At 41.9% G+C, this 25,949-nt stretch overlaps 1 protein-coding gene across 1 annotated transcript in view; it reads left to right on the forward strand.

Moving 5' to 3' along the window:
* CPE (carboxypeptidase E) overlaps positions 1–25,949 on the forward strand; it is a 50,369-nt gene that overhangs the window by 20,712 nt on the left and 3,708 nt on the right. Inside the window, exons 2-7 of the mRNA XM_075258053.1 lie at positions 7,817–8,013; positions 11,501–11,668; positions 12,779–12,896; positions 15,112–15,294; positions 17,613–17,752; positions 20,497–20,596. Coding sequence (XP_075114154.1) covers positions 7,817–8,013; positions 11,501–11,668; positions 12,779–12,896; positions 15,112–15,294; positions 17,613–17,752; positions 20,497–20,596 — 906 coding nt within the window. The remainder of the gene's footprint in view (positions 1–7,816; positions 8,014–11,500; positions 11,669–12,778; positions 12,897–15,111; positions 15,295–17,612; positions 17,753–20,496; positions 20,597–25,949) is intronic.

Here is a 25,949-nt window from a genome sequence, read left to right on the forward strand (position 1 = left end):
CTCAACATTTTTTGCAGTGTGTCAGTAAGTATTAGGAAAAACTCAGACAGTAGATTTTTGTGGCAGAATCCGGCACAAAATTTACGCATCTCTTTCCTTTCAATGAGTAAAAATAAACATCCTGCTGAGTCTTCAGATATATTCTATGCAGAACTTACCCTTATCTTCTGAAGAAGGCCATTGCCATTAGAAACAAAACTGTTGACATTAGGACCATGTGTGGAGCTTTACAAGTATATTTAAAGGGATTATCGAAGATTACAAAATATGGCTGCTTTCTTCTCAGGAAGTGACATCATGTGCATTGGTTGCATGGTCATATTACAGATTATTTTGCAGGGGACTAAAGTTGAGTTCACACCAGCGCTTGGATTCCGTTCCCGAATACGTTTTTTTTTTTTCTTGGTGGAAACCCAGCAGATCTCATTATAAAATAATAATTCCTTTACTATATAGTTTTCTTTCAGATCTACTTACAGTAGAATTCTATCAGTCCATGGAAATGGTGATCTGAATGGTCTAAATATTTCCAATACCCATTTTCTTAAGAGGCCTGATATGTGTAATCTTGTTTCAGTGTCCTTTCCATAACCATACATAGTACAAGGAATAATAAAGAGTGAAGATCTCTGGCCCCTGTAATCTGCATTTGTTTTAACCCTTTTTCCCTGTTCATATTGACTATACATAGATATGTTTAGCTGTTAGAGGATAGAACTCATTATTCAGTGTTTCCTCCGTGACAAACCTTCCGTTATGGGAGAAATCTTGGAGCTGAAGATTGTTGCCATAGAGAAGTTTATTCTCAGGAGATCTGAGGCCTTGATGAAAAGAAATGATATCTTGTGTAGATGGAATCACAGTATAGGAAATGTTCATTTTGTATGTTTTGTAACAGGAAATCATGCAGTTTATCAGACCATACTGGTAACATCCATTTCTGTGTAGCTAGCGTACACTATAAGGCTGGGTTCAGATGGGTTTTTTGGTCCAGAATTTGACACGGTGTCCACCTCTGATTCTGGACCAAAAAACGCCTTGCCGCACCTGGATGCACCAGCATCCAGTCGCAGCATTCCGCTCCGGATTAGGCCCAAATGGAGGTGTTGTGAGGCGGATGTCCATGGCTGAATCAGCCGCGGAATCCGCCTGAAGAAAGGGCATGTCGCTTCTTTTTTCCACGAGCGAGAACAAACCGCTCATGGAAAAAGGTAATGACCGGCTCCCATTGATTTCAATGGGAGGCGTTTTTTTGACCCGGAATTTGACGCCGACTCCGCATCAAAATCCTGACCACAAAACCCCGTCTGAACCGGGCTTTATGGTCCTATTACACTATTGACCTTGATCGGCATCTGTTTGCATTGGCCTGTTAGTTAACCATATAATTGGCCAGATTGTAGTGTAATGGGCCAGGGGCCCCATGTGGCGGAAACAGTGTGGGAAAAAAATGTGGCGTTTTACAGTTGTAACAAAGTGGATGAGATTCTAGTGAATCCCGCCCCCAGTTTTTAGTAAGCTCTTCTTTTTCACATTGGCGCACAAGCAGCAGATGGCTGGAGAAAGCTGGATCACCAGATTTTTTATCTGACAGAAGATAAATTTGGCAGACAAATGTCTCTGGCACCATCTTAGTCCCCTCTCCCCAGTCAAGCTGAGTGTGCATGTGTATGGGGTGATCACAAGGAATATTTGTCTGCCGAACAAGCGTTTTGCCCACATCCATTGCTGCTGTAAATCCTTTTTCGAGTGCGGATTTCCATTATATTACATTTACTTATGCAAGCAGCTACTTTACATGGATGAGATGAGCTCATTGCAGTTTATACCCGTATTGTGTCCCTACAAAGAATACGCCAGCATGAGTGCATCTTATATAGGAATATTTAGCTGTCTAATCTTTTCAGCTGCATATGTATTACATGTACATAGTAAATAGATGTAAAATAATCTGCACATTACTACTTCAGACAATGTTTAGCAATTGAATAGACATATTGGAGACCTTTTCAAATGATTTTTTTCCTTTGACAACATGGAAAAGTGCCATAATTCTCAATTATTCTACGTCATGACTCTGAACTGTTAGACCTAAGTACATCTTCCTGCATTAAAAGGCCAGCTGTTGTCTTTTGTGTGTCCTATTAAGACTAGACGAGGCACCTTTGTTTGCCAGAGCCTGTTCCTATTATCCACCTACACACATCCGCCAGATGCGTCATCAGCCCCGTGTCCTGCGTTATTCTGTCTCTAAATGATCTCTAATGGTCCCGAAACCCCTGAAACAGCATTTACAGCATCTGTTGATGGTACATATAGGTGTCATTTATATGCTGCCTGCTAAAAATAAAAGTGCAGATTATGATCATTCATATGTGCATGACATGACTCGGTGTAGAGCAGGGGTCACTCCATCTGCTTTGAAACTACAACCCCCAACATGCTCCATTCACTTCTATGGGAGTTCCAAGAGCAGCAGAGCAAGTATGCATGCTGGGAGTTGTAGTTTTACAATAGCTGGAGAGCTGAAGGTTCCCTACCCCTGGTGTAGAGATATATCATTCCTAGGCCTCTGTATCTGTGCAGTAATGGTATAATAAATACAGAAAAGTAAAATACAATGGTTATAATGACAGGCAGGTCTGTTAGGTGGTGAATGAGATTTCTGAAATTTCCATTCACATATAGCAGCATTAGGCAATGTTCACACTACCGTTATTAATGTCTGTGTTGGTCTGTTTACATAGCCATCAATGTTTTTTTAAAAAAATGGATCCATTTTTGTCTTGCTTTTTTGGATGGACACAAAAGTATGGTATACTACATTTCTGTGTCCTTTTAAAAAAAAATGGACAGGAACAGGTAAGTTTTTTTTTTAATGTCTACGTAAATGGATGGTCACCCATTTGCATCCATTTATTGCCGGGTACACACAGGGTTTTTTGGTCCGGAAACTGAGGAGCCTCAGTTTCCGAACCAAAAAATGAGTAGCTGCGACTGGATGCCGGTGCATTATACTGGCATCCAGTCACTCACTCTGCTCCGGATTAGGCCCAATGAATTGGCCTAGTCGGGAGGAGGGAGTGTCTTCAGGCGGATTCGCGAGGCAAATCCTCCTGAAGAATGAGCATGTCGCTTCTTTTTTCCGGGAACCATCTTTTTGGTCATGATTTTGAGGTGGATACAGCCTCAAAATCTTGACCAAAATACCCCGTTTGAACTCAGCCTTACCCCTCGTTCACATCAGCATTTGGATTCCATCCGGGGGAGTCTGCATGAGGACCTCTCCGAATGGAATACCAAATGCTAGTGCAAGCGCTGGTGCAGTAAAAGCACATGGACCCAGACTATAATGGAGTCCGTGTGCTTACCGCCAGATCTCCGCAGGGATCATATGGACAGGAAAGTAGTTCACCATCTACTTTCCTGTCCGCACGATTCGTGTCCGTGTGCTTTTACTGCACTTGCACTTGCTTTTGGTATTCCGTTGAGGGGGGTCCTCATGTGTTTAACGCGCGTAGCACATTGAAATCAATGGGAGGCTTTTTAACCCATTGATTTCAATGTGTTACACACGTTAAATGGAACCCATTGAAGTCAATGGGATTCTGTTTTGCAGCGCTGATTCTTACACGAGTTATCGTGCCAGAATCAGCGCAGCGTTACTCCGTGTGAATGCCCCCTTAGTGTAAGTTCACACAGGGTTTTTGGGTCAGGATTTTGAGGCGGGAACCGGAGCCGGTCAGTTCTTTTTTCCAAGAGCCGCTAGTTCCGCCTTGCAACATCTGCCTGAAGACACTCCCTCCTGACTAGGCACATTCATTTGGGCCTAATCCAGAGCGGAGCGCGTGACTGGATGCCGATGCACTGCACCAACATCCAGTCGCAACTACACGTATTTTGGACCGGAAGTCGCGTCAGGTTCTGGGCCAAAAAATCCCGTGTGAACTTACCCTTTGTCTGTTTTTTGCATCCGTTTTGTTGAGGTAAAACTCATGATCTAAATGGAGGCTATCGGATACAGATGGAGCTCCTTCCTACTGTGTCCATGCCCATTAACACGAATGTTAACAACACGAGAAGCGCTATGTTCCATCATGTTTGTTTACTTTGGTAGTGGAAGAAAAGTCCCCCAAGCATCCGTCATGTTTTTTACATTGGGCTGAAAGCAGACGGACACCCGACGGAAGAGTGTCTGTCATTAAGGCCCAAGTAGCGGGTTGCAGTGAAAAAGCGCTTTTCCCACAGCGCTTTTCACAGTACTAGTAAAGTGAATGAGAGTTTATTAATCTGATCCACACTTTGCAGAAAGAAAGGGAAAGAAAAAACCTGAAAAATGCAGCAAAATGTGTTTTTGTTGCATTTTTTTAATTGCATTTTTGTAGCTGTAGTTTTCCCTTAGAAAAACTTTTTTTTGTTGCAGATTTTGCTGTCTTTTTGAGCCAAAGCTAGGAGTGGATTTAGCAGAAGGGAGAAGTATTAGAACTTCCTATATGTTTCCCATTCCTTCTGTAGCCATTACTTTCCTTATGGTGTTGGGACTGACCAGTTACTTGCCCTCAGTGCTCACATGTGCGGTCCTGATGAAGTTACTACTAATGTCACCACTACTGCATATGTGACTGCTCAGTACTTTCAATTCTTTATGTTACCCATCTCAACTGATTAGGTTTCAGGAAGCAGAACCATCGCTGCAGGACTAACATATGTCACTCAAGTGTATGGGGCGGCCTGTTAGAAGTGAAAGATAAAATCGCTGCTTTGTGAATTCTCGGTATACACCATTCTTACACTGTGATTGGTTTGTCATTTGGCAGGCAAACTGGGCAATCCCTTTAATCCTTCCTAAACACCTCTGGCATAGCCTGTATCTTAATCACTGATAGTGTATATATCAAGTGTCTCTGTTTATAAAGTTTCCGATTCTTTCTATAAACCAAAGCATTATTCCAAAGTTCCTGCCCATCCCAAGGAAACAATGTTATTGTATAAGGGTGTTTTCTTTGCTCAGCCAATATCTTTATACTGATGACATTTAATGTCCCAATGTTCCAATTGTCACTTTGTTTATCTTCTAAATTTTGCCTTATCAAGTTGCAGATTGCTATTCCTACTTTCTGGGTCTTGTCTTTCAAGTTTAAAGATGTAGTCTGGTAATTCCAAGCTATCCTCTATCCCAGTAGACTGCTGCAGCCTCCTTATAAATCTGTTGGATATCCCTGTAATAGATTGGAAATCTACACCATTTAGGAACTAGTGTGAGTTGCCATTATGACTCATGCTGGAAAACTGTCCTCCCCCCGTCCTGACCCATCTAACTCCACACACATAAGCACAATTGTATGATGACCCTTCATCAGTGATCGTATTGTGACCATAATGCCATACAACGAAAAACCAGTGTGAGCATACCCTTATTAGGGTTCATTCACACTGAAGAAAATGGTGCTTTATTTGGTGCTGAATTTTCCACGCTGAAAAAAAAGCCGTTAGCTTTTTCTCCCACTAACGGAATTTTCCACCAGCGGAAAATTCAGCTAGTGGAAAAAAAAAAGCTAGCGGAACCCATTGAAATCAGCGTGGAAAATTCAGCACCAAATAAAGCACCATTTTCCTCTGTGTGAAAGGACCCTAAGGCTGACCATAAAGCTAGTTCACACGTAAATTACGTGTGGCTTATTTTGGTCCTGAAAAAAAGCTTCCTTATTAGGAATCTATTTTTGGACCTTGCTGCGCTTTTAGGAGCTTTTTTTTTTTTTTTTTTTTTTTTTTTTTTTTTTGTAAAAACAGCTTAAAAAAAACCTGGCTGTTTTCCCCTCCCGTAAAGTGAATGGGCGGAAAAAAAGCGTGTTTTTCGCCTCCCATTCACTTCTGAATGGGAGGCGAAAGAAGAAAGGTCATGTCGCTTCTTTTTTTCTGCTAGCAGAAAAAATCTGCTAGCAGAAAAAAAAGCTATCAGTCTACATAGACCACTATTGTAAAGGGGCTGATTTTGAAGCGAAATCCTCTGTCAAAATCAGCCACTTTGACTCTGTGTGAACTAGCCCTTATGGTTTCGGACAGTTGTCATCTGACCGTCTGTTCTTACAAACAATCTCACCTCAACATTAACAAGAAGAGACTGATCATGCTGAACCCTGTTATTTTCGTCCAACACCTGCTTAAAATATTCAGAATAGCTGATCTGTTTTCCAGCAACTACATGTCAAATATGCTTACGTGCCCATTTTAGACAATGAAAATTTTGGTATGGCTGGCTTTTAGGCTTAGGCCCCACATTGCGGAAATGCAGCAGAAAAAAAACCGCTATGCTTTACAGTAGCAGAAAGTGAATGAGATTCTAACTACTGGTAATCCCATCTATACATTGTGGGGAAAAAAAACACTGCCGAAAATCTGTGACTTCAAAAACACCTGTGTTTTTTGAAAAACTCAGCAAAATTTAATAAAGGAACAACACAATGCAGAGCAAAACATTGCCTTTTTTCGCAGTGTTTTTAGCTGTGGTCCGCCGCTTGGCACCTTAGCCTTAACATTAGAAGAAATGTTTGCATAAAATGACCTGCAACATTCGGTTATAAAACATGGTCTGAATAAAATGAGATGCCTCAATGGGTTCTATAGGTGAAAAGATCTGGAGCCTCAGTGACTTTTATTCATGGGGGGGTTACTGTATACAAGTATCGCATTTATATATACAGAATGTAAAGAAAATGTGTCTCATATGTAGAAATCCAGTGATATGCTCTTTTTATGTACCGGTTTATATTACTCCTTCGTAAACATTTTATGAAGTTACATTACCATACCATAGTTTTATCATTTTACTACACAAGTAGGGCATCGGGAGGACGTTACAATTCTGGTTAATTAAATGTACCGCTACAACTGTAAAAGAACTGCGAGCAATGTAGCCTGCAGATGGGAACATGTACCTAAAACTGCACATCTGCAACACAGCTGTCCTCTATTACTTTCTTCCATCTTCAGCAATGTTGTATTGTGATCTTCAAGATGTAGTACATCTCCTATATTGGCTGCAGATGAGCCAGTATTCCATAACAAGCACAAAGTAGACCACATCCAAGATCATCCACCCAAATGTGTTTGATTATAAGCGGGATAAGCTCTGTTGGTGCCCAAGGCGTTGGTTTTAGAATGCATCCAGACACTATCCGGGCTTAGTTGACATTTCCCTATTTTGTGATACATTATGTGAAAGCTTGTCCAAATCTCCTTCATGCCTGTTATACTATACTCATGTTGCTTGTACCGTATAGTAAACTGAACTATAGCTTGACTGGCCCAGGACAGTGTCTAGTGCTAAGATGAAACTGGATCATGATTAAACAATTCACTTTCTCTGGGTAGGTTCCAAGAGTATATTGCACAAGAGAAGGTCTCTGAATCCCCCCAATCCTCCAAAAGGGTCGAGAACTATAGTATCCCCGTGCCAAAGCTAAGGAGAACCCACTTTATTCCTGTTTCTACTAAGGAGTCAACAACTTAAGGGCTGGCTCTTTGGTGGACATAGAAGCAAGTTGGGTCACAACTCGAAAAACTAGGTTTTCTCTGCTTTTTTTCTTCGCTTGTTCAATATATTGGGAAAAACCTAGCAAATTCACAACTGAAGTTGACTAAAATTATCCCATCTTCACTGTTAGACAATACTAAGCATGATACATTACTGTAGAAATGTGACAATTCTACAAAATGTATTATATATCCAAATGTTATTTAAGAAAAACAGATGGCATAGGGTTATATATCTAATGTGTGAAACATAGGTTAAATTTTGTTTTCTGGTGTCTTACAGGTGAACCGGAATTTAAGTATGTTGGCAACATGCATGGCAATGAAGCAGTGGGTAGAGAACTTCTCATTTACTTGGCCCAGTATCTCTGCAATGAATATCAGAAAGGCAATGAGACGATCATCAATCTGATCCACAACACCCGTATACATATCATGCCTTCCATGAACCCAGATGGATTTGAGAAAGCTGCTCAGCAAGTAAGTAAAAGTAAAGTAAAAAAAAGGATGTCAAGTGATGCTGATGTTGTTTCTGTTGCTTGGTGATTCCCTTAAAGAGGACCTTTCATGTCCTGCACATGAGGTTTTATATACCGCTAGAAAGCTGACAGTGCACTGAATTTAGCGCACTTTTATGTGCCCTGGGATTCCCCCACAGTATTCGTCCATAGACCTGTACTGTCAGAGGGAGCATTCCTTACTGCCCAGCGATGATGATAAACTGTGAGGAATGCCCCCTTGACTGTACTTGTCCATAAACTACTACTGGAGGGTGTTCTTCATTCATTATTAAAGGTGTTATTGAGGAATATTCATCGATGACCTATCCTTGAATAGGCCAGCAATGTATGCTTGGTCATAGTCATGGTCCAAATATTAGGACCCCACTGATCGGCCAAACACGCAGTGGAGTGTTGTGGTCCCTTTTTTGTTTATCCAGGCACTGTGATATGTCTCTACATGTGACTGTATCTGCTACTATAACTCATGCTTTGACCCTCTGCAGTTACATCAATGGCATATACTAGGGGTGTGTTACTGGAAATCCTGTTTTGCTTGAGACCAGTTTATTTTTAGATAATTGTGATATACATGTTATGTCCATACTAAAAGCCAGGAATAGACTTACCGTATATAAGAGTAGAACATGAAGGCTACATTCCCTTTTATGTGCATAAAGGATATGTACACACTTGGACAAAATTGTTGGTACCCCTCGTTTAATGAAAGAAAACCCCACAAATGATCACAGAAATAACTTGTAGTCTGACAAAAGTAATAAATAAAAATTGTTGACAAGCCACAAAGCTTCTGGGAGAATATTCTATGGACAGATGAGACAAAAATCCAACTTTTTGGCAAGGCACATCAGCTCTATGTTCACAGATGGAAAAATGAAGCATATCTTGAAAACAACACTGTCCCTGCTGTGAAACATGGAGGAGGCTCTGTTATGTTCTGGGGTTCCTTTGCTGTATCTGGCACAGGGTGTCTTGAATCTGTGCAGGGTACAATGAAATCTCAAGACTATCAAGGGATTCTAGAGAGAAATGTGCTGCCCAGTGTCAGAAAGCTTGGTCTCAGTCGCAGGTCATGGGTCTTGCAATAGGATAGTGACCCAAAACACACAGCTAAAAACACCCAAGAATGGCTAAGAGGAAATCATTGGAGTATTCTGAAGTCGCCGTCTATGAGCCCAGACATAAATCCTATTGAGCATCTTTGGAAAGAGCTGAAACATGCCGTCTGGAAAGGGCAACCTTCATACCTGAGACATCTGGAGCAGTTTACTCATGAGGAGGAGGCCAAAATACCTGCTGAGAGGTGCAGAAGTCTCATTGACAGTTACAGGAATCGTCTGATCGCAGTGATTGTCTCAAAAGGTTGTGCAACAAAATATTAAGTTATGGGAACCATCATTTCTGTCCAGGCCTGTTTCATGAGTTTTTTTTTTTTTTTTTTAAATCTATTGAACCGAAAAGCAATGTCTGACTTTTATTTGTACATTTTCATCGAATTTTTATATATCATTACTTTTGTCAGATTCAAGTTATTTCTGTGACCATTGTGGGTTTTTCTTTCAATAAACGAGGGTACCAACCATTTTGTCCACATGTATATAGTTTATCACTTTTGTCTGTCTTGTGTAACTTTGTGCACTGTTGTGAGATAATTGGTAAATTCTCATTGGGGTATACTTTATGTCATATGCTTAAACTGATTGTCAAAGAATGCCACATAGATACCATGTGCTGAGAACAAACAAATCCAAAATAACTACAGTGGAAACAGAAGAAAATGGTTCAGCTGACTGCTGTTACTTCTGACATTTGTCCCTATACACACACTCATCATGGCTGAGTTCTGACAGGGGAGAAGGCGTTGCTAAGGCTATGTTCACGTCTGTATCGGAATTTTGTTGGAGACTCCAGTGCAGAGTCAGTCAAAAATCGACGAAAGGAAAAAGTCCTACATGGAGGATTTTTACCCCATACCAGTTTCAGTTTAAAAATGATGGATACCCAATGGACCCGATTATAGTCAATGAGGTCCATTGGGATCAATGGAGAATAAAAGAATTCGCTAAGCTGAAATCCAACAGGGCAATCTCTTTAAGGGAAAGTCTGCACACCCCTAAACACATAAGATGTTTAGCCATTTCCACCTAGAGTAACCTAATGTGTATGGCCAGCTTTATTCATCCTGTATTGGAAAGACGTGCTGAGTAAGCACTCGTTCACACAGAGTTTTTTGGCAGCAGAATTTGACGTGGAATCTGCTTCAAAATCCTTTGCCAAGAAGGGCTCCCTTTGACTTCGATGGGAGTCGCTCGCTTCTTTTTTCCTCTAGCTAGTAGCGGAAGAAAGAAGCGACATGCCCCTTCTTCCCGCGGATTCTGCTGCTGACTCAGTCGCGGTGTCCGCAGCGCAAATTCTGCCATGTGAACATACCCTAAATGTTCCTAGTTTCATTTCTCCACTTGTGAAAATGGAGCTGTGATCCTAATAAAAGCTGCAAGGCAACAGATTTTGTAGGTGCTAGAATATATGTAAAATTATTCAATATCTTACTTTTTTCATTAAAAAGTGACAGCGTTTACCACTTTCAGTTGCATCTCATCTAGATATTTCCCTAAGCCCGGACTCTAGAGTAATACACTGTGGCAAATTCTCAGTGAAATTTAGAATGCTACAAATGTGACAGGAATGGGGATAACTGCTGGGACCCCCACTGATAAGGAGACAGGGTTTACCCCTTCATTCATTCATTCATTCTGTATGGGTCTGCTGTAGATAGCCGAGTACAGTGCTCTGGCAGCCCCATAGACAGAACATGGAGTAGCATAGTGTCTGTCCATCCTGCTGCTCCATTCAGATGGAAGAATGGGACCCTCATTCTCCTGATAGGTGGGGGTCCCAGCAGTCGGACTCCTACAGATCAGATCCTGTGGATAGAGGATACCTTTTAAACTAGAGCCTCCCCTTTAATACAGTATAAACAAAAACGTGCTCAGTTCATAGACAGCAAAAACGGATCTTAACAATGTATGACTTTACAACACAGTGATGAAGCATAATGTACACATACATGTATATTTATGGACGACGCCATATAAACCCTTTAGTTTTCCCTTTGTATCCAGATCAGTATGAACCTAACCTCGTACTATACGCATACATGTGATATATTTACCCTTTGAAGGAAAGGCAAATATACTTTTTAGACTTTTGATTCAATATGTGGATCTAGCAGGCTAGATATGTAATCTTACTACTCAAACACAAGCTGGTATACCCATGTTGATAGTGTTGATTCTGAAATTCTTTGTGATTTGAAGTTTACTGGCACCCCCTAGTGGTTGTCAGATTTTAGCCAGATCATAAAAAATAAACATACTTGTCCAGTAATATATTTGTAATAGATTTTTCTTTTTAAATAATATATTTTTTTTTTTCTCTTGCATAAGCCTGGTGATATAAAGGACTGGTTTGTTGGTCGTAGCAATGCACAAGGAATAGACCTGAACAGAAATTTCCCTGATCTTGACCGTATTGTCTACATTAATGAGCGAGAAGGAGGAACCAACAACCACTTGCTGCAGAATCTGAAGAAGACAGTTGACCAAAACACTAAGGTATCTGCAGTTCTGTTCACTGAGAGCCACAGTTGCCCCCATGGCAAGGATGAAGGATGAATGCCCACAGGTGACATCCTTACTTTACCAGTGGTATGAGCATTTCCAGTAGTGATAGAAGCGCACATTGTGCTTGTAAGGTATGGATGGCATCAGTGGGCATCCAGAGGGAGCATGGAGCAGAGTGGTAAGAATGTGAGGGCACTTTGGGAGCCATTATGTATGAAGGCACTGAGGGAGCTATTATTATATGTGAGGTCACTGTGGCGGCCATTATATTCAGTTTGAGGCTCATTACATGTGGAGGAAGTGTGGGGGCCATTATATCACGTGGACAGAAACAGACCAATGGATGTGGAAAGAACTGCGCTTGCTCCAAATTCCATAAATTCAACACGATCTTTATTATAATTCCTAATACACGACGCAGCGGGCTGCGTTTCGGGGCTTCCCCTTTGTCAAGTGTATTACCACTGTACACACTTATCCTCACTGTCTATACACAGCAGCAGCCGGGAGGTTTGGTCGTGTTGAATTTATGGAATTTGGAGCAAGCGCAGTTCTTTCCACATCCATTGGTCTGTTTCTGTTCGTGTTCATTTCACCTCCTGGAGGTATTGGTTGTTACTACTGCTGCTGACAAGCTCCTATGTGCAAAGACACTCCTCTAATGAGAATCTAATCCTGGGGGTCTGCTCGGTGAATCTTCTCAATTATATCACGTGGGGCACTCTAGAGGGCCATTATACTAGGTGTGGGGTCACTAAGGGGACCATTCTAATACATATGGGGGAACTGAGGGTGTCAGTACTTAGCTGATGGTGGAGGCAAATGAAATACATGGATAGCACACTGAACACGGTCACGGCTGTCTGCAACGGGTCTTACTGTGATGTTAAGCTGACTTATTTTAGGCGTATCCTCAGCTCCAGAGATCACTCCTATTATGGTGAAGTATGTTGACATCTATATATTTTAGTAGTAATAGGAGAGAAATTCCAAGTATAAAACTATTTATCAAAAATATGGTCATTCTTATGAATACTATCTGTTCTTGTTACTTATGCATTGAAATATATTGTATGGTAATTATATACTTTCTTTTTAAAGCTTGCTCCTGAAACCAAAGCAGTGATCCACTGGATAATGGATATTCCCTTTGTACTTTCTGCCAATCTACATGGGGGAGATCTTGTCGCCAATTATCCATATGACAAGACTCGCAGTGGTAAGAGTATAATGCCATATTCATGTCTATGTCATGTCTTTGTCTTATATTGCTGCTCTCTCTGCACCATTAAGAAAACTGGCACTCTTGCTTCAAAAAGAACAACTCCTTTATGCTAGGTTCACATCTATATCTGAGTCTCCATAGGTTTGAGTATAAAAACGGCAGAAACCGGACAGACACCAAGTGATTAACTGCTGTTTTAGTGGATGGGCTTTCCATCGTTCAAGTCCCCTGGTGGGCCCAAATGACAGAATGCCTAGCGCGAGTGTGAACCTAGCCTTACATAAGTTGGCACATCATGAGTCCAGGACTCCCCTCCAGCAATTTAAACTTGTAAGTAAATACAATTATATCCAGGTTTGGGGCCATAAACTTCAACAGCATAATTTATATTCTGGTGATTTAGGGGTGCCAAACCTGGTGATAGAACATATTTAAACCCACCAGAGTAGACGGTACTGTTTCCAGCATGCATTGCCCTGGCTCATGGAGAATTTCCCAAGTGGGGAACCCCTCTCAGAGTGGATTTCCTATACCGTTCTTAGTGCCAACGCCTTCTGTGCCCTTTGACACTAATGTAAACAACATGATGGACACTCACTGTCTTCCTTCATGTTTATTTACTTTTATAATGGAAGACAAAGTCTCCATGCACAACTTTTTTTCTTACATGAAAAAAAACAAGATGGAAGAAATCTTCTTTCATGTTTTTTACACTGGGGTGAATGCAGATACACATCCAAGAGATGCCAGCAATGGACATTAACAACTGTAGTGGAGCAACCTAACCAAAAATAAGAAATATAGTGCGGTTAAAACCACAGTTCCCAATGCCCTGATGGTGGGCATTGGTACTTATATGTTAAGCCTCCATATAACATACAACATATAAGTACCAGTGCCCACCAGTAGCACACCGGGAACTGTGGTTATAACTGCATTATCTTTGTTATTTTTGGTTAGGTTGCTCCAATTGGTCTTTTCTCTCCCCTGATGAACCTAGCTACCAATGTATCAGCTGGGGAAAATGCGTTGGAAGTGTCTATTTGGGGCAGTTATTATGATAGTTATGCTGGAACAGGCTGCTATACATATGGGGAATAGTGATATCAGCCCTCTTTCTAGTGTTTTAGCATAAGATCTGTTCAATAAGTAAAGGCATAATGGGTATGCATGTTTTTCTCTTTGCATACATAAAAATCGCTCCTATGCTACACATCTTAAAGAAGTTGGCCACTTTCAGACCAATATTGACAAACAAATGTACAAAGAAAGATATACAATTTTCCAATATACTTTCTGTATCAATTCCTCACGGTTTTCTAGATCTCTGCTTGCTGTCATTCATTCTGTTACTTCTAAAGGATAAAACTCTGACCATGGTCATGTGATTTACGGTCCATGGTCATGTGATTTACGGTCTATCTCCCCTATATGACTTTTGGATCGCTATAGTAAGAATTACATCTGTTATCTCTAGTAGTTTATTTGGGTTTTATATATAGAGTTTATTGAAAGCTAAGTTTTATTCGTTCTATCAAGCCATTTATTATCTAGGATTTAGATTAATAATTAGATGGATTAATAAACCTAGAAATAAAAAATATGAAGTGTTTTTAAATTTTTTAATGTATATTTTTACCTTTCACGCAACATCATTCCCAGAAAATACAGTACAGTTCCCTACAGGTGAGAACTATACTGACCACATCTACCATCTGGGTTCTGTTATGTGTCTACGTTAGATTTGTTTCAGGTTATAGGTCAGTTCGGTATTAACATTATGACCTGGCAAAATCCTCCGGACTTTGGCGCAATCTCTCACTAATTGGCTGGATTGTGAACTATGCAGACACTGGATCCTAAATCCTAAGACACATGGCCCGTGGAGACTGAATGGCTGCCTTTTGCATACACGTCTGCTTCTTGACTGCTTGTAAACATATTTTGGAAAAAACTAACAATAAAACAATGAACATCTGTAACTATTAAAGTGTTGTAAAACACATGTGATAAGAGTCTGTGTGTATACAAGCCTCTATGTAAGGGAAACAGACAGCTGCAGCATAGGATGGGGATGAACACATCATTGTGCAATTTCATTAGCAGCGGTAAAACAAGAGTGGAAGGACAATGCTGCTTCAACTGACAAGTCTATGTTTTCTGCTCTTTTATCCTTCTGAATAATTGATGACATTCTTTGGTTTTGCAGGTAGTGCTCATGAATATAGTGCTTGTCCCGATGACAGCATTTTTCAGAGTTTAGCCCGATCATACTCTTCACTCAACCCAGCCATGTCTGACACAAACAGAGCACCTTGCCGCAAGAATGACGATGAAAGCAGCTTTGTTGATGGAACCACGAATGGAGCAGCTTGGTACAGTGTTCCTGGAGGTGAGCTATACTCACACACTGGATCATGGCGCTAAATGAAGTCACTAAATATAATACTATATCACAGTTTTCTAATGTACATTATGTTGAAATCTCCTTTTTTTTTGTGGCCCGGTTTAAAATTATAGAAGAAAATCTGCTGGAAAATCAAAATGCCCTTATCCTACAGATCAATATAGTGCAATGGTGCCAATTCTACACACCCCACTGGTGCTCCTCTATATTATCATAAAATAAGCAATTCCTATAGTGGAAGTATAATAGGAAACTGTATTGTATATGTGTAGCTCCCTACATGTACATGTATGCAGTATAATATATCTAATGCGCATCTTGTGCTTTTTCACGTTATTTTGTAGCCTATAAATTTTAGCATTAAACAGGAGGGTTAGAGGATGAAAGTTATTTTTACATATACAATATAAGGGTGCATTCACACTATGGAACGCCAGCGTGTATCACAGCCGTACACGCCGGCGTTACAGCAGGGCTGCCGGACACTTCCCATTCATTTCTATGGGAGCTGGCATGCGAGCGCTCCCCATAGAAATGAATGGAAAAAAGCAGTCCATTCATTTCTATGGGGAGCGCTCGCATGCCGGCTCCCATAGAAATGAATGGGAAGTGTCCGGCAGCCCTGCTGTAACGCCGGCGTGTACGGCTGTGATACACGCTGGCGTTCCGTAGTGTGAATGCACCCTAACACAAATCTTTGATTCTTTTCGAGGTCTGTTCTTTTACTTGAGTTAGTTTATGTCAAACATAATTTTCATGTTCACAATGAATAATATTCTTTTCCCTTTGTCAGATAGATATGTATATTATCCTCCACATGTACCTTCTTGCTATGTTCTAGTCTTTCAGAAAAACAGCAAGTGTTAAGGGTGTATTTACACAGAGGAAAATGGTGCTGAATTTGGTGTGGAATCCGCGTCAGATTCAGCGCTGAAAAAAAGCCTCCCATTGACTTTAATGGGTTCTTTTTTCTGCTAGCACCTTAAAAAAAAGCTTTTCTGGGCTAAAATGATTGATGACGTGCCCTAAGGATAGATCATTAGATCGGTGAGGAACTGACAATCGGCACCCCCACCCATCATCTGTTCCTAACAGCTGATACACACAGAATGGAGCAGTAGTGGCTGCAGTGAACAGTGACTCTGTTTAGTGACTGAACTGAGCCACTGCAGCAAAGCTTTCATTCTAGTTAATCCGAGCTGATTTTCAATACCCTGGTTTGCTTTCCTGCTCTATTCTCTGTGTATCAGCTACTAAGAACAGTTAATTGATGATGTCACTGGGGGTTGAACCCCCACCAATCTAATATTGATGACATATTCTTAGGAAAGTCGATCAATATTTCTAGACCAGAAAACCAAAAAAGATTGCCATGCACATTAGATAATGGTCAGGCTGAACCTGATTGTGGTGAGACCAGCCAACCATCCAACATATATGAGGTTCTTTTTATTCTCCCCAATGGCAGATCCCATGGGGAGAGAAGGGTTGAGTAGTTGATTTTAACATACCTGATTCCTATGTTCTCATGGGAGATCTGCTACTGGCAGAAGTATCTGGCAACTGCTTACTTCATACCCTGAGTGTAGGGGGGTCGGAAAAAAACAGAAGAGCATGACCAGTTTAAATTTTGTACCAAGTTATGAAGTTAACCACTATTGATAGGATAGGGGATAATTTAATGACTGGTGAAGATCTGAACGCTGGAACCATCACCGATCCTGTGAACAGGGTTCTGGTTTCTCCCTACATGATGGAGTGTCAGGCCAAGCATTCACTCCATTGCACCATCCACTATATGAGTGCTCTAGATAGCTGGGTACTGTAGTTGACTATCTTCAGCACTTCCATAGAGAAACAGTGGAGTGGTTAGGCAGTCTTGACAATCTTGAGTTCCCATACCAATAATAGCTCAGTGGCATCTGTCAAAGTTACTACAGTACCCCACGTAACAGTGCCAACCACAGTGCCCTGTAACAGTGTCAGCCATAAAGACACCATCATCGCATCAGAATGAGTTTTTCTACCATAAAAGCTATAGTAGTACTACAAGTGTTCCCATAACAGCCTCTCAGAGGGCAATACTACAGTTATCCATAGAAACAGCAATACCATAACAGTGCCATATCACATTGTCCTCATGAGTGCTAGCCATAATCAAAATCCCACTGAGTACCATCCCAGTGAATTTCTTTTATGACTACTCTTACACACCCTTCTCTAGTATAAATGGAAAGCTTCATAAAGTTCTAGATTTGACATGGTTTTCTGTGGTTGCTGTAACCGGTGTCCTGTAATTCTAGGTATGCAGGACTTCAATTACTTGAGCAGTAATTGCTTTGAGATAACCGTGGAGCTGAGCTGTGACAAGTTTCCACCAGAGGAATTGTTGAAGAATTACTGGGAAGATAACAAGGATTCGCTGGTGAATTATATCAAGCAGGTATAAGAAAAAGTTTTCAGATTTTACTGAAGCATAGCTTTAAAATGAAGTTGTCGTATTGAAAATGCAGTCGTATCAGCACATTACAGTATATAGCAGGAGGAGATAAGCAGAATGGTACATAACCTTATGAGAAAGATTCACTTTAGCTTGTCACTTATTCATTAAAATATCTGCTCATTCTGGGATTAGGAGTCCAGTGGACGCTTTAGCTAGTGAGTAACAACCTTCTCTGTATAAGTGTATGTATAAGTAGGTGTCAGGCTCCGAATAGGGCCCAGCTGGGCAGGTGAAAAAATTCAGTTCAGAATGGTGTAAGGCTCCATTCACACAGAGTAACGTTGACGTTTTTTGTGCTTATTTTGTGCTTATTTTGGCACATAGCTCCACGTACACACCGCGTATACGCCGCGTTTGCGCCGCGCTATTTTGCGGTCGCGTTGAACGGCGCAAATGTGGCGTATACGCGGCGCTATGTGCCAAAATAAGCACAAAAAACGCCAACGTTACTCTGTGTGAATGGAGCCTAAGTCACTGGTAGTGATTAGCTAAATGAGAATATTTGTGTAAGTTCACACAGAGTTATTTGGTCAGGAAAAATCTGCTTCCATAAATTCATGACGCGTTTTTTGGTCAGGAAAAATCTGCTTCCATAAATTCATGAGGCGTTTTTTGAGGCGTTTCCGCCTCAAAAAAATCAATGCAAGTCAATGGGAGGTGGAAAATATGCCTGGCGTTTTTTTGAGGCGTTTTTTTTTTTTCCAAAAAGCGTGCCAAAAAATGCTAGCAGTTTTTCCGCCTCCCATTGACTTGTATTGATTTCCTGAGGCGGAATTCGCCTGAAGAATGTATAGAAAGCAATGGAACCGCACACTTCTAAACAAAGAGTATGGGTGCTAGCAGACAAAGAGTCCTGCGACTCACGTACAGTATAGATAAATGCTGCTGCACACCGTATGAAGGTGAAAAGTGAAAAATTTATTGGTACATATACACCATGTATTAGTTTGTAAAGCATATAGAAAGCACTAGATCATGGTAGTAAACATAACGTTTCGGTCGTTTTAGACCTTCCTCAGATAAGATCTAGAAGTTAGCAGAGTGCGCCATGACTCCTCTGCACACTCTGCTAACTTCTAGATCTTATCTGAGGAAGGTCTAAAACGACCGAAACGTTATGTTTACTACCATGATCTAGTGCTGTCTTTATGCTTTACAAACTAATACATGGCATATATGTACCAATAAATTTTTCACTTTTCACGTCCATACGGTGTGCAGCAGCATTTATCTATTCCGCCTGAAGAATGGACATGTAGCTGCTTTTTTCTACTAGTGGAAAAACTGCTAACAGATTTTTCTGCTAGCGGAAAATCCACTAGTGGATTTTCCACTAGCAGAAAAAAAAAAAATTACATAGGACTGTATGGTGAGGCGTTTTTTTGGTCAGGATTTCGAAACAGATTTCTGACCAAAAAACTCCGTGTGAACGCAGCCTTAAGGACAGCCAGAGACATAGGATCACTAACACTCATAAGGACAGTCAGGAACAGGCTTATAATTGTATATTAGGTTTACACACCTACATACATACAGCATATATACTTATGTATACTCACAGCTATTTCCAGTTTCAGCAGGGAGATTCTGACGCCCAGAAATTCTTAACTTATAGTGCTTATTTACAAACAGTAAGCCATGTCATTACACCACTAACGTTATAATTCCTGATTTGCACCTGCAAAAAACAACTAGCTATACCCAACACTAGACTCCAAAGTGTATTCAGACTCAACCCCTAGAAAGAATACAGACCCCCCTAATCTAACCTAAGCAAATAAAGACTCTAGAAAAAGTTCAGACTCCAGACTCCAAAATAAATACAGACCTCAATCCATTCTTGGAAATAAATAGTTCCAAAGACCTTAGAATACAGACTCCCATAGACTCCCTAGGTCAGTACAGATCCCTGATCTCATATTAGTTACAGACTCCAGACCCCTTGCTTACATACAGTACCTGGACCAGTCCCGCATCTCCTAAAATAAAAATACAGACCCTACATATGCAAACAGGTTTGAACCTTTGACCAAAATAAATCATCAGACTACGCCAATAATAACTACAGACCAATAACTCTTATATTCCCCAGATTCAATTAAGACACCCTTAAACGAATACAGACCCCAAAATAAATAAAAATACAAACCCCATGGTACCAATAAAAAATTACAACTTGACCCACAAAAAAGAGTTTTCACATAGCTGTAGACAATAAAGCGCTCTGGAATATGATGGCATTATAAACGTAAATGTAAAAAGGTTATGAACATCAGAATACAGTGTCTACTAGCAAATTTATTTTTGCAAAAAGAGTTTTATTTAGGAAAAGTGGTAAATATAATAAAATATTAATATTTTATTTTTTTAGGTAATTGTAAAAGTTGCCATGTCATTTTAATGGCTGTGTGAACGCCATAAAAACAAAACACAAAAATGAAGGGCAAAATTGTCCTTTTTTTCCCCACGCGAATCACCCCAAAACATTAATAAAAACTAATCAAAACATTATGTATATCCCCCGAAATGATGACAACTAAAAATACAGGTCGTTGTACAATGAGTAAGCCACATGGCTACAAAGATTAAATATATGAAATAGTTCTAGAACCTTAAAACCTAAACTACCTTGCATCTTTAAAGGGTTAATCTAGTTAAAGGAAACATCTTGGTTTGTTTTTCAGGTTCATCGTGGGGTGAAAGGATTTGTCAAAGATCATCAGGGAAATGCAATTGCTAACGCAACAATATCTGTAGATGGAATCAACCATGACGTGACTTCAGGTATGTCGTACTTCACAATCTTCTGTACAAGGTGCAGGGTATAGGGTTTTGTGTACTTTGCATCTGGTGTATACATTGAACATATCCATAGGGCTCTATTCATCCACTGAAGGCCAAAAGGGAGCTTGTATAAGAAAGAGAATCAGACGTTTCTTTGCTATACAGAAGACCAGAGACAAAATAACCCAAAGAATGCTTTTTTTAAAAAAATGTTTTGTTTTTTTTGTTTGTTTGTTTTTAACAATGGGACACTATGGGTCATCCTCATCACTGTATGCATATACAATAGTATGCAGTACCTGAGAGTTAGACACGTGGAAATCTTCCCGTGAAATGCTACAGATTAAAGGTTCAGATGCAGTGTGAGCAGAGCCTATTGGAATATATGTGCAAGTCAAAAGAGAAAGAATAAGGGTAAGTTCACGCATAGTTTTTTGGTCAGGATTTTGAGGCCATATTCGCCTAAAAATCGTGACCAAAAAGGAGTTTTTTTCCAGGAGCCGTTTCTTCCGGCTCCTGGAAAAAAGAAGCGAGATGCTTATTCTTGTTCCATTCACTGGGCCTAATCCGGAGCGGAGTGCGCAACTGGATGCTGGTGCACTCCACCGGCTTTTCAGTCGCAGCTACCCGGCTTTTGGTCTGGAACCTGAGGCGGCCTCCACCTCAGGTTCCGGACCAAAAATCGCCGTGTGAGCTTACCCTAAGAGTTCCCATACATGCAGTTTTTTTTTCCTGCATGACCAAAATCCTTTTGGCAAACAATGTATGCTGTTTTATTGCAGATTGTGACTATATAACATGTGCAGATGAAGCACATAAAAACCATATGATACATGTGTACTCGGAATGCGGCCAAAAAATAAATTAAAAATTGCGTATTCCGCGCAGCTTCAGATGGTCATACAAAGCAACTACCGATAGTACCAGCCCCTGTAAGCAGCTGAAATCCTTGGTTTGTTTTGACAATGTGTTAGACACATTTATTGGTTTTGTAGCAGTGTATGACTATACTATACTGTGTAAGGCTCCCATGGACACAGCTGTACTTGTTTTCTGTACATTATCCACAATTACAGATTGCTAATTACAGATGGTTTATGGACCCCTTTATTTCTTCTTCTCCATACACATGACTGTAGTTTTTACAGATCAATGTCTGGGTTGTAGAAACTATCAGCAACATATGGAGCAGGTCTTATTCCTGTCTGTACTTGCGGCACATACACATACATACATGTACATGGTTATATACAAGTGCTTTTGCAGCTTCTTGATCATGGATGACATGTGGATACACTACAGACATGACAGGGATATTCCCATGTCATCATTTTAAGTATATATCTGTAATCCACAAATACCACAACCACCCCACCCCCCACCCCATAGAAAGATGCGCAAGGACTGCGTATAAGAAAAACCCTTCCCTAAATAAATGAGACATACAAGGAATACGTTGGAATAGGAGCGGCCACAACAGCCAATTTATTAAACAATAAGTCTATTAACAGTAAATAATATTGTATTCTTAAATGGAAGGTCTAGCAGGGCCCACATAGGATAAGCGGCAGCCCAAAACAACATCCTAGCCGCATCGCGCCGACACAGGAGAAGACAAAATGTGGTGCTGCCGTGAACTCCCACTTCATCTGTATATCTTTACTATAATGATACAAAACATCAGCAGAGGTACCCTTCCATGGGTCCCCTGTATTTGCTTGGAACTCCCCTTAGAAGCGTGCCCTACAAGACCTTCCAACCGCCAACACTATCATGCGTGATACCTCATGCATGATAGTCCGCCCACACACGCACAGCCTTTTCTACTCCATCTTGCAAGCCCAGAATCCACAAATCGTACCCCACATCATTTAAATGAACCCCATCCCGACTCATGTGGCCGCTCATTGGCACTTCCAGGTCACGATGTCGCACTACAATGCCCCCATTGCGGGCTACAAAGGCTGAGACAGCGGTGTTAACCTTACGCCTGGCCTTGTTCAACTTGGAAACTGAACGAGCGTGTCTCCACGCCAGCCGGGCGACAATGTCCGACCAAACAATAATGATCCCAGGGTACTGGGACCATACCCGCAGCAAATCATACTTAATGTCCCTGATGAGCTCACGGGAGGTACGAACTCCTAAGTCATTACCTCCCGCGTGAACTACCAAGACGTTAGGAGGGCGATCTAACTGGGAATGGAAATGTAAAGAAGACAACAAACCAGACCACAACATCCTGCGAACCCCAATCCAACGGACTATGGCTTGACTGTGCGAAAAACTGAGTTGCCTACCATTGGGTCTAACAGCAGCTCTGAGGGCTCCCCAGTAAACATAAGAATGCCCCACTATCCAAACTAGGCACGGAGCAGCACCTGCAAAAAATCACATAATGAAGAAGAACAGAAGATGCATGCAACAATATACAGAATGGACTATAGTAACTGAGGGCGAACATAAAGGCGATAACGGCGGGACTCCCACCGGCCGATACGCATGACTATATTCTCAGGCAACCCGTACCTAGAGGCTTCGGTTGCCGCACCAATACGAAATGAATGGGAACTATAGTCCCTAGGGGGAACACCCAAACTATGAAGAACCTTCCGGAATACAGCAACAAATTGAAAACGGGAAAGAGCCTTTCCCGACCTATGAATCAAAAAGGCCCCGCCACAAGCGGGCCGCATTGTCAAGAAACTGGAAACTGCTGAGACAGGACAAGAGACGGCACCCGGCACTGGAAACAAACGCACTATCATTCCTCTTCCCTCCTGATCCATCTTGCTACGCTGTATTCGGCAGGTAACACTATTGCCACTCAACAGGACATGCGAAGACAGCAAGCCGTTGTGAGCTGAACCCGAGGAACTAACCAACTCACTAATCCTAAATGCCCCATAAAAGGCTAGGGAAAAAGCCACCGCAAACAACTGTGACTCATAAGAATCCGTACAAACCGAACGCAACCGAGGCAACATGGATTCCAACAGACTAAACGATACCGGACGTCTGGTATCCAAAGAAGAGAAAGACGGGCTGAAACCAGAAAGAGCCTGCCGCACGAGGAAATGCTTGGTGGTATCAGCCATACCAAAAAATTTAAACCAAAATGATAAAGCGGACAGGCTCTTGCGGGCAACAGACTTGGACCTACCATCTGAAAAATAAGAACCCAACCAGGACAACACTAGAGAAAGAGGAGCACCAGAGTAACAATCATGCCCTACCGTACTGCAAAATGTGGACCAATCTTGCCAAGCGCTGACATAGGCTTTCCACGTAGAAGAACTAAGAGACCGACCCACCAAACTCATAGCTGTCCGAACGCCAAGTCCCAGAGGTGTCCCGGGCAAAGAGTTCCCTGAAGAGCCGCCTCCGGAGCCAAGGACCGAAAACGTTCCCACTGCAGGCGAGAAAGAGCATCCGCAATGGAGTTAGACACCCCAGGGACATGGCGAGCGGACAACCACACATTGAGAGACAAGCATGCAAGCACTAAGTGTCTGACCAGGCGAATGACTGGAGGAGAGGAGGCAGACAAAGTGTTCAACACATTCACCACGGACAGGTTGTCACACAAAAAACGAACACGTCTATTGGCAAACCGCGAACCCCAAACATCAACAGCAGCGACAATAGGGAAAAGCTCAAGCAATGTAAGATTGCGAGTAAAGCCGGCCTCCCTCCAAGAAACAGGCCACTCACCAGCAAACCAATGGCCCTGAAAATAAGCCCCAAAGCCATGGCTGCCAGAGGCGTCCGTATGCAGGGAGAGGTCTGAATTATCTCGCCATTCTTCCTGCCAAACAGATCTGCCATTATAGCGAGAAAGAAAGGAAGACCAAACCTGCAAATCTGCCCTATGCTCCGCCGTAATCCTAACAAAATGCGCAGGACTGGAAACTCCAGACGTCGCTTGTGACAAGCGCCGGCAGAAGATCCTGCCCATCGGGATGATCCTGCAGGCGAAATTCAACTTACCGAGGACCGACTGTAATTGTCGCAACCTCACCTTCCTATAAGAACTCAACAAATCAACTTCCTTACGCAAATCACACAGTTTGTCCAAAGGCAAACGGCATTCCATCGCCACTCAATCTCTATGCCCAGAAATTTCAACTGTGTGGTCGGTCCCTCCGTTTTTTCTGGAGAAAGGGGGATGCCAAAGCGGTGCGCCACCTGCTGCAAAGTAGCTAGAAGGACCGAACACACAGAAGAACCAGCTGGCCCAATACAGAGAAAATCATCAAGATAATGTGTGATTGAGCTCAGCTTGGAATCGTCCCTCACAACCCATTCAACAAAGGTGGCAAAGCGCTCAAAATACGCACAAGAGATTGCACAGCCCATCGGGAGGCATCTATCAACATAATAAGCGCCCTCCCACTGAAAACCGAGCAAAAACAAACTGTCTGGGTGTATGGGAAGGAGGCGAAACGCAGACTCCACGTCCGCCTTGGCCATAAGGGCCCCTGGACCGCAGCGTCTCACCCAATCCACCGCCCTGTCAAATGACACGTACGACACGGAGCATAACTCCTCATCAATACCGTCATTAACAGACAACCCTTTGGGGAAAGAAAGGTGGTGGATCAGGCGAAATTTATTCGCCTCCTTCTTCGGAACTACACCTAAAGGGGAAATATGCAAATTAGGAGACGGAGGTTGAGCAAAAGGACCCGCAATACGACCAAGCAACTGTTCCTTATACAATTTGTGACACTAGCTTCGGATGCAAACGGGCGGATTTTAAATTTTGTTTGCAAGAAACAGAAACAACTGAAGGAATAACAAAACCTTCTCTGAAACCTGACAACAAAAATTGAGCCGACTGGCGATCAGGGTATCTACTTAGGTAAGGAAGCATCGGTTCTAGAAGAACCGGTGTCGTCCCTTTTTGAAGCTGCATCTGACTGTTTAGCTCTCTGCTTCCTGAAACACTGAGAGGCAGAATGAGATCCTCCACAATGAGAGCACTCATGTTTGAAGCGGCAGGTGCCGCCGAAGCGACACTGCCCTTCGTTGAACTGCCAACAACACCCGGGACGTTGCACAATTGAGGACGCCTGTCCCGCAGAGGACACCCCGGCACTGTACCGAAAAGGCTGAGTAGGCAGTCTAGCCGCCACCATGAGACGCACCCACAGATTAATATCTTTTTGGTCCCACTGGATGGATGGACGAACCGCTTTTCTTTGACGAAATTGCTCGTCATAACGGAGCCATGCAGTTCCCCCATAAATCCTGTAGGCCTCAGCAATAGAATCCTGATAACAAAATAAGGCGGAAGTGTGCTGGGGGGCCCTTTCACCTATAATACTGGCCAGAATGTTAAAGGCCTGAG

The sequence above is a fragment of the Leptodactylus fuscus genome, chromosome 1, assembly GCF_031893055.1.
Source record: "Leptodactylus fuscus isolate aLepFus1 chromosome 1, aLepFus1.hap2, whole genome shotgun sequence".
NCBI lineage: Eukaryota > Metazoa > Chordata > Amphibia > Anura > Leptodactylidae > Leptodactylus > Leptodactylus fuscus.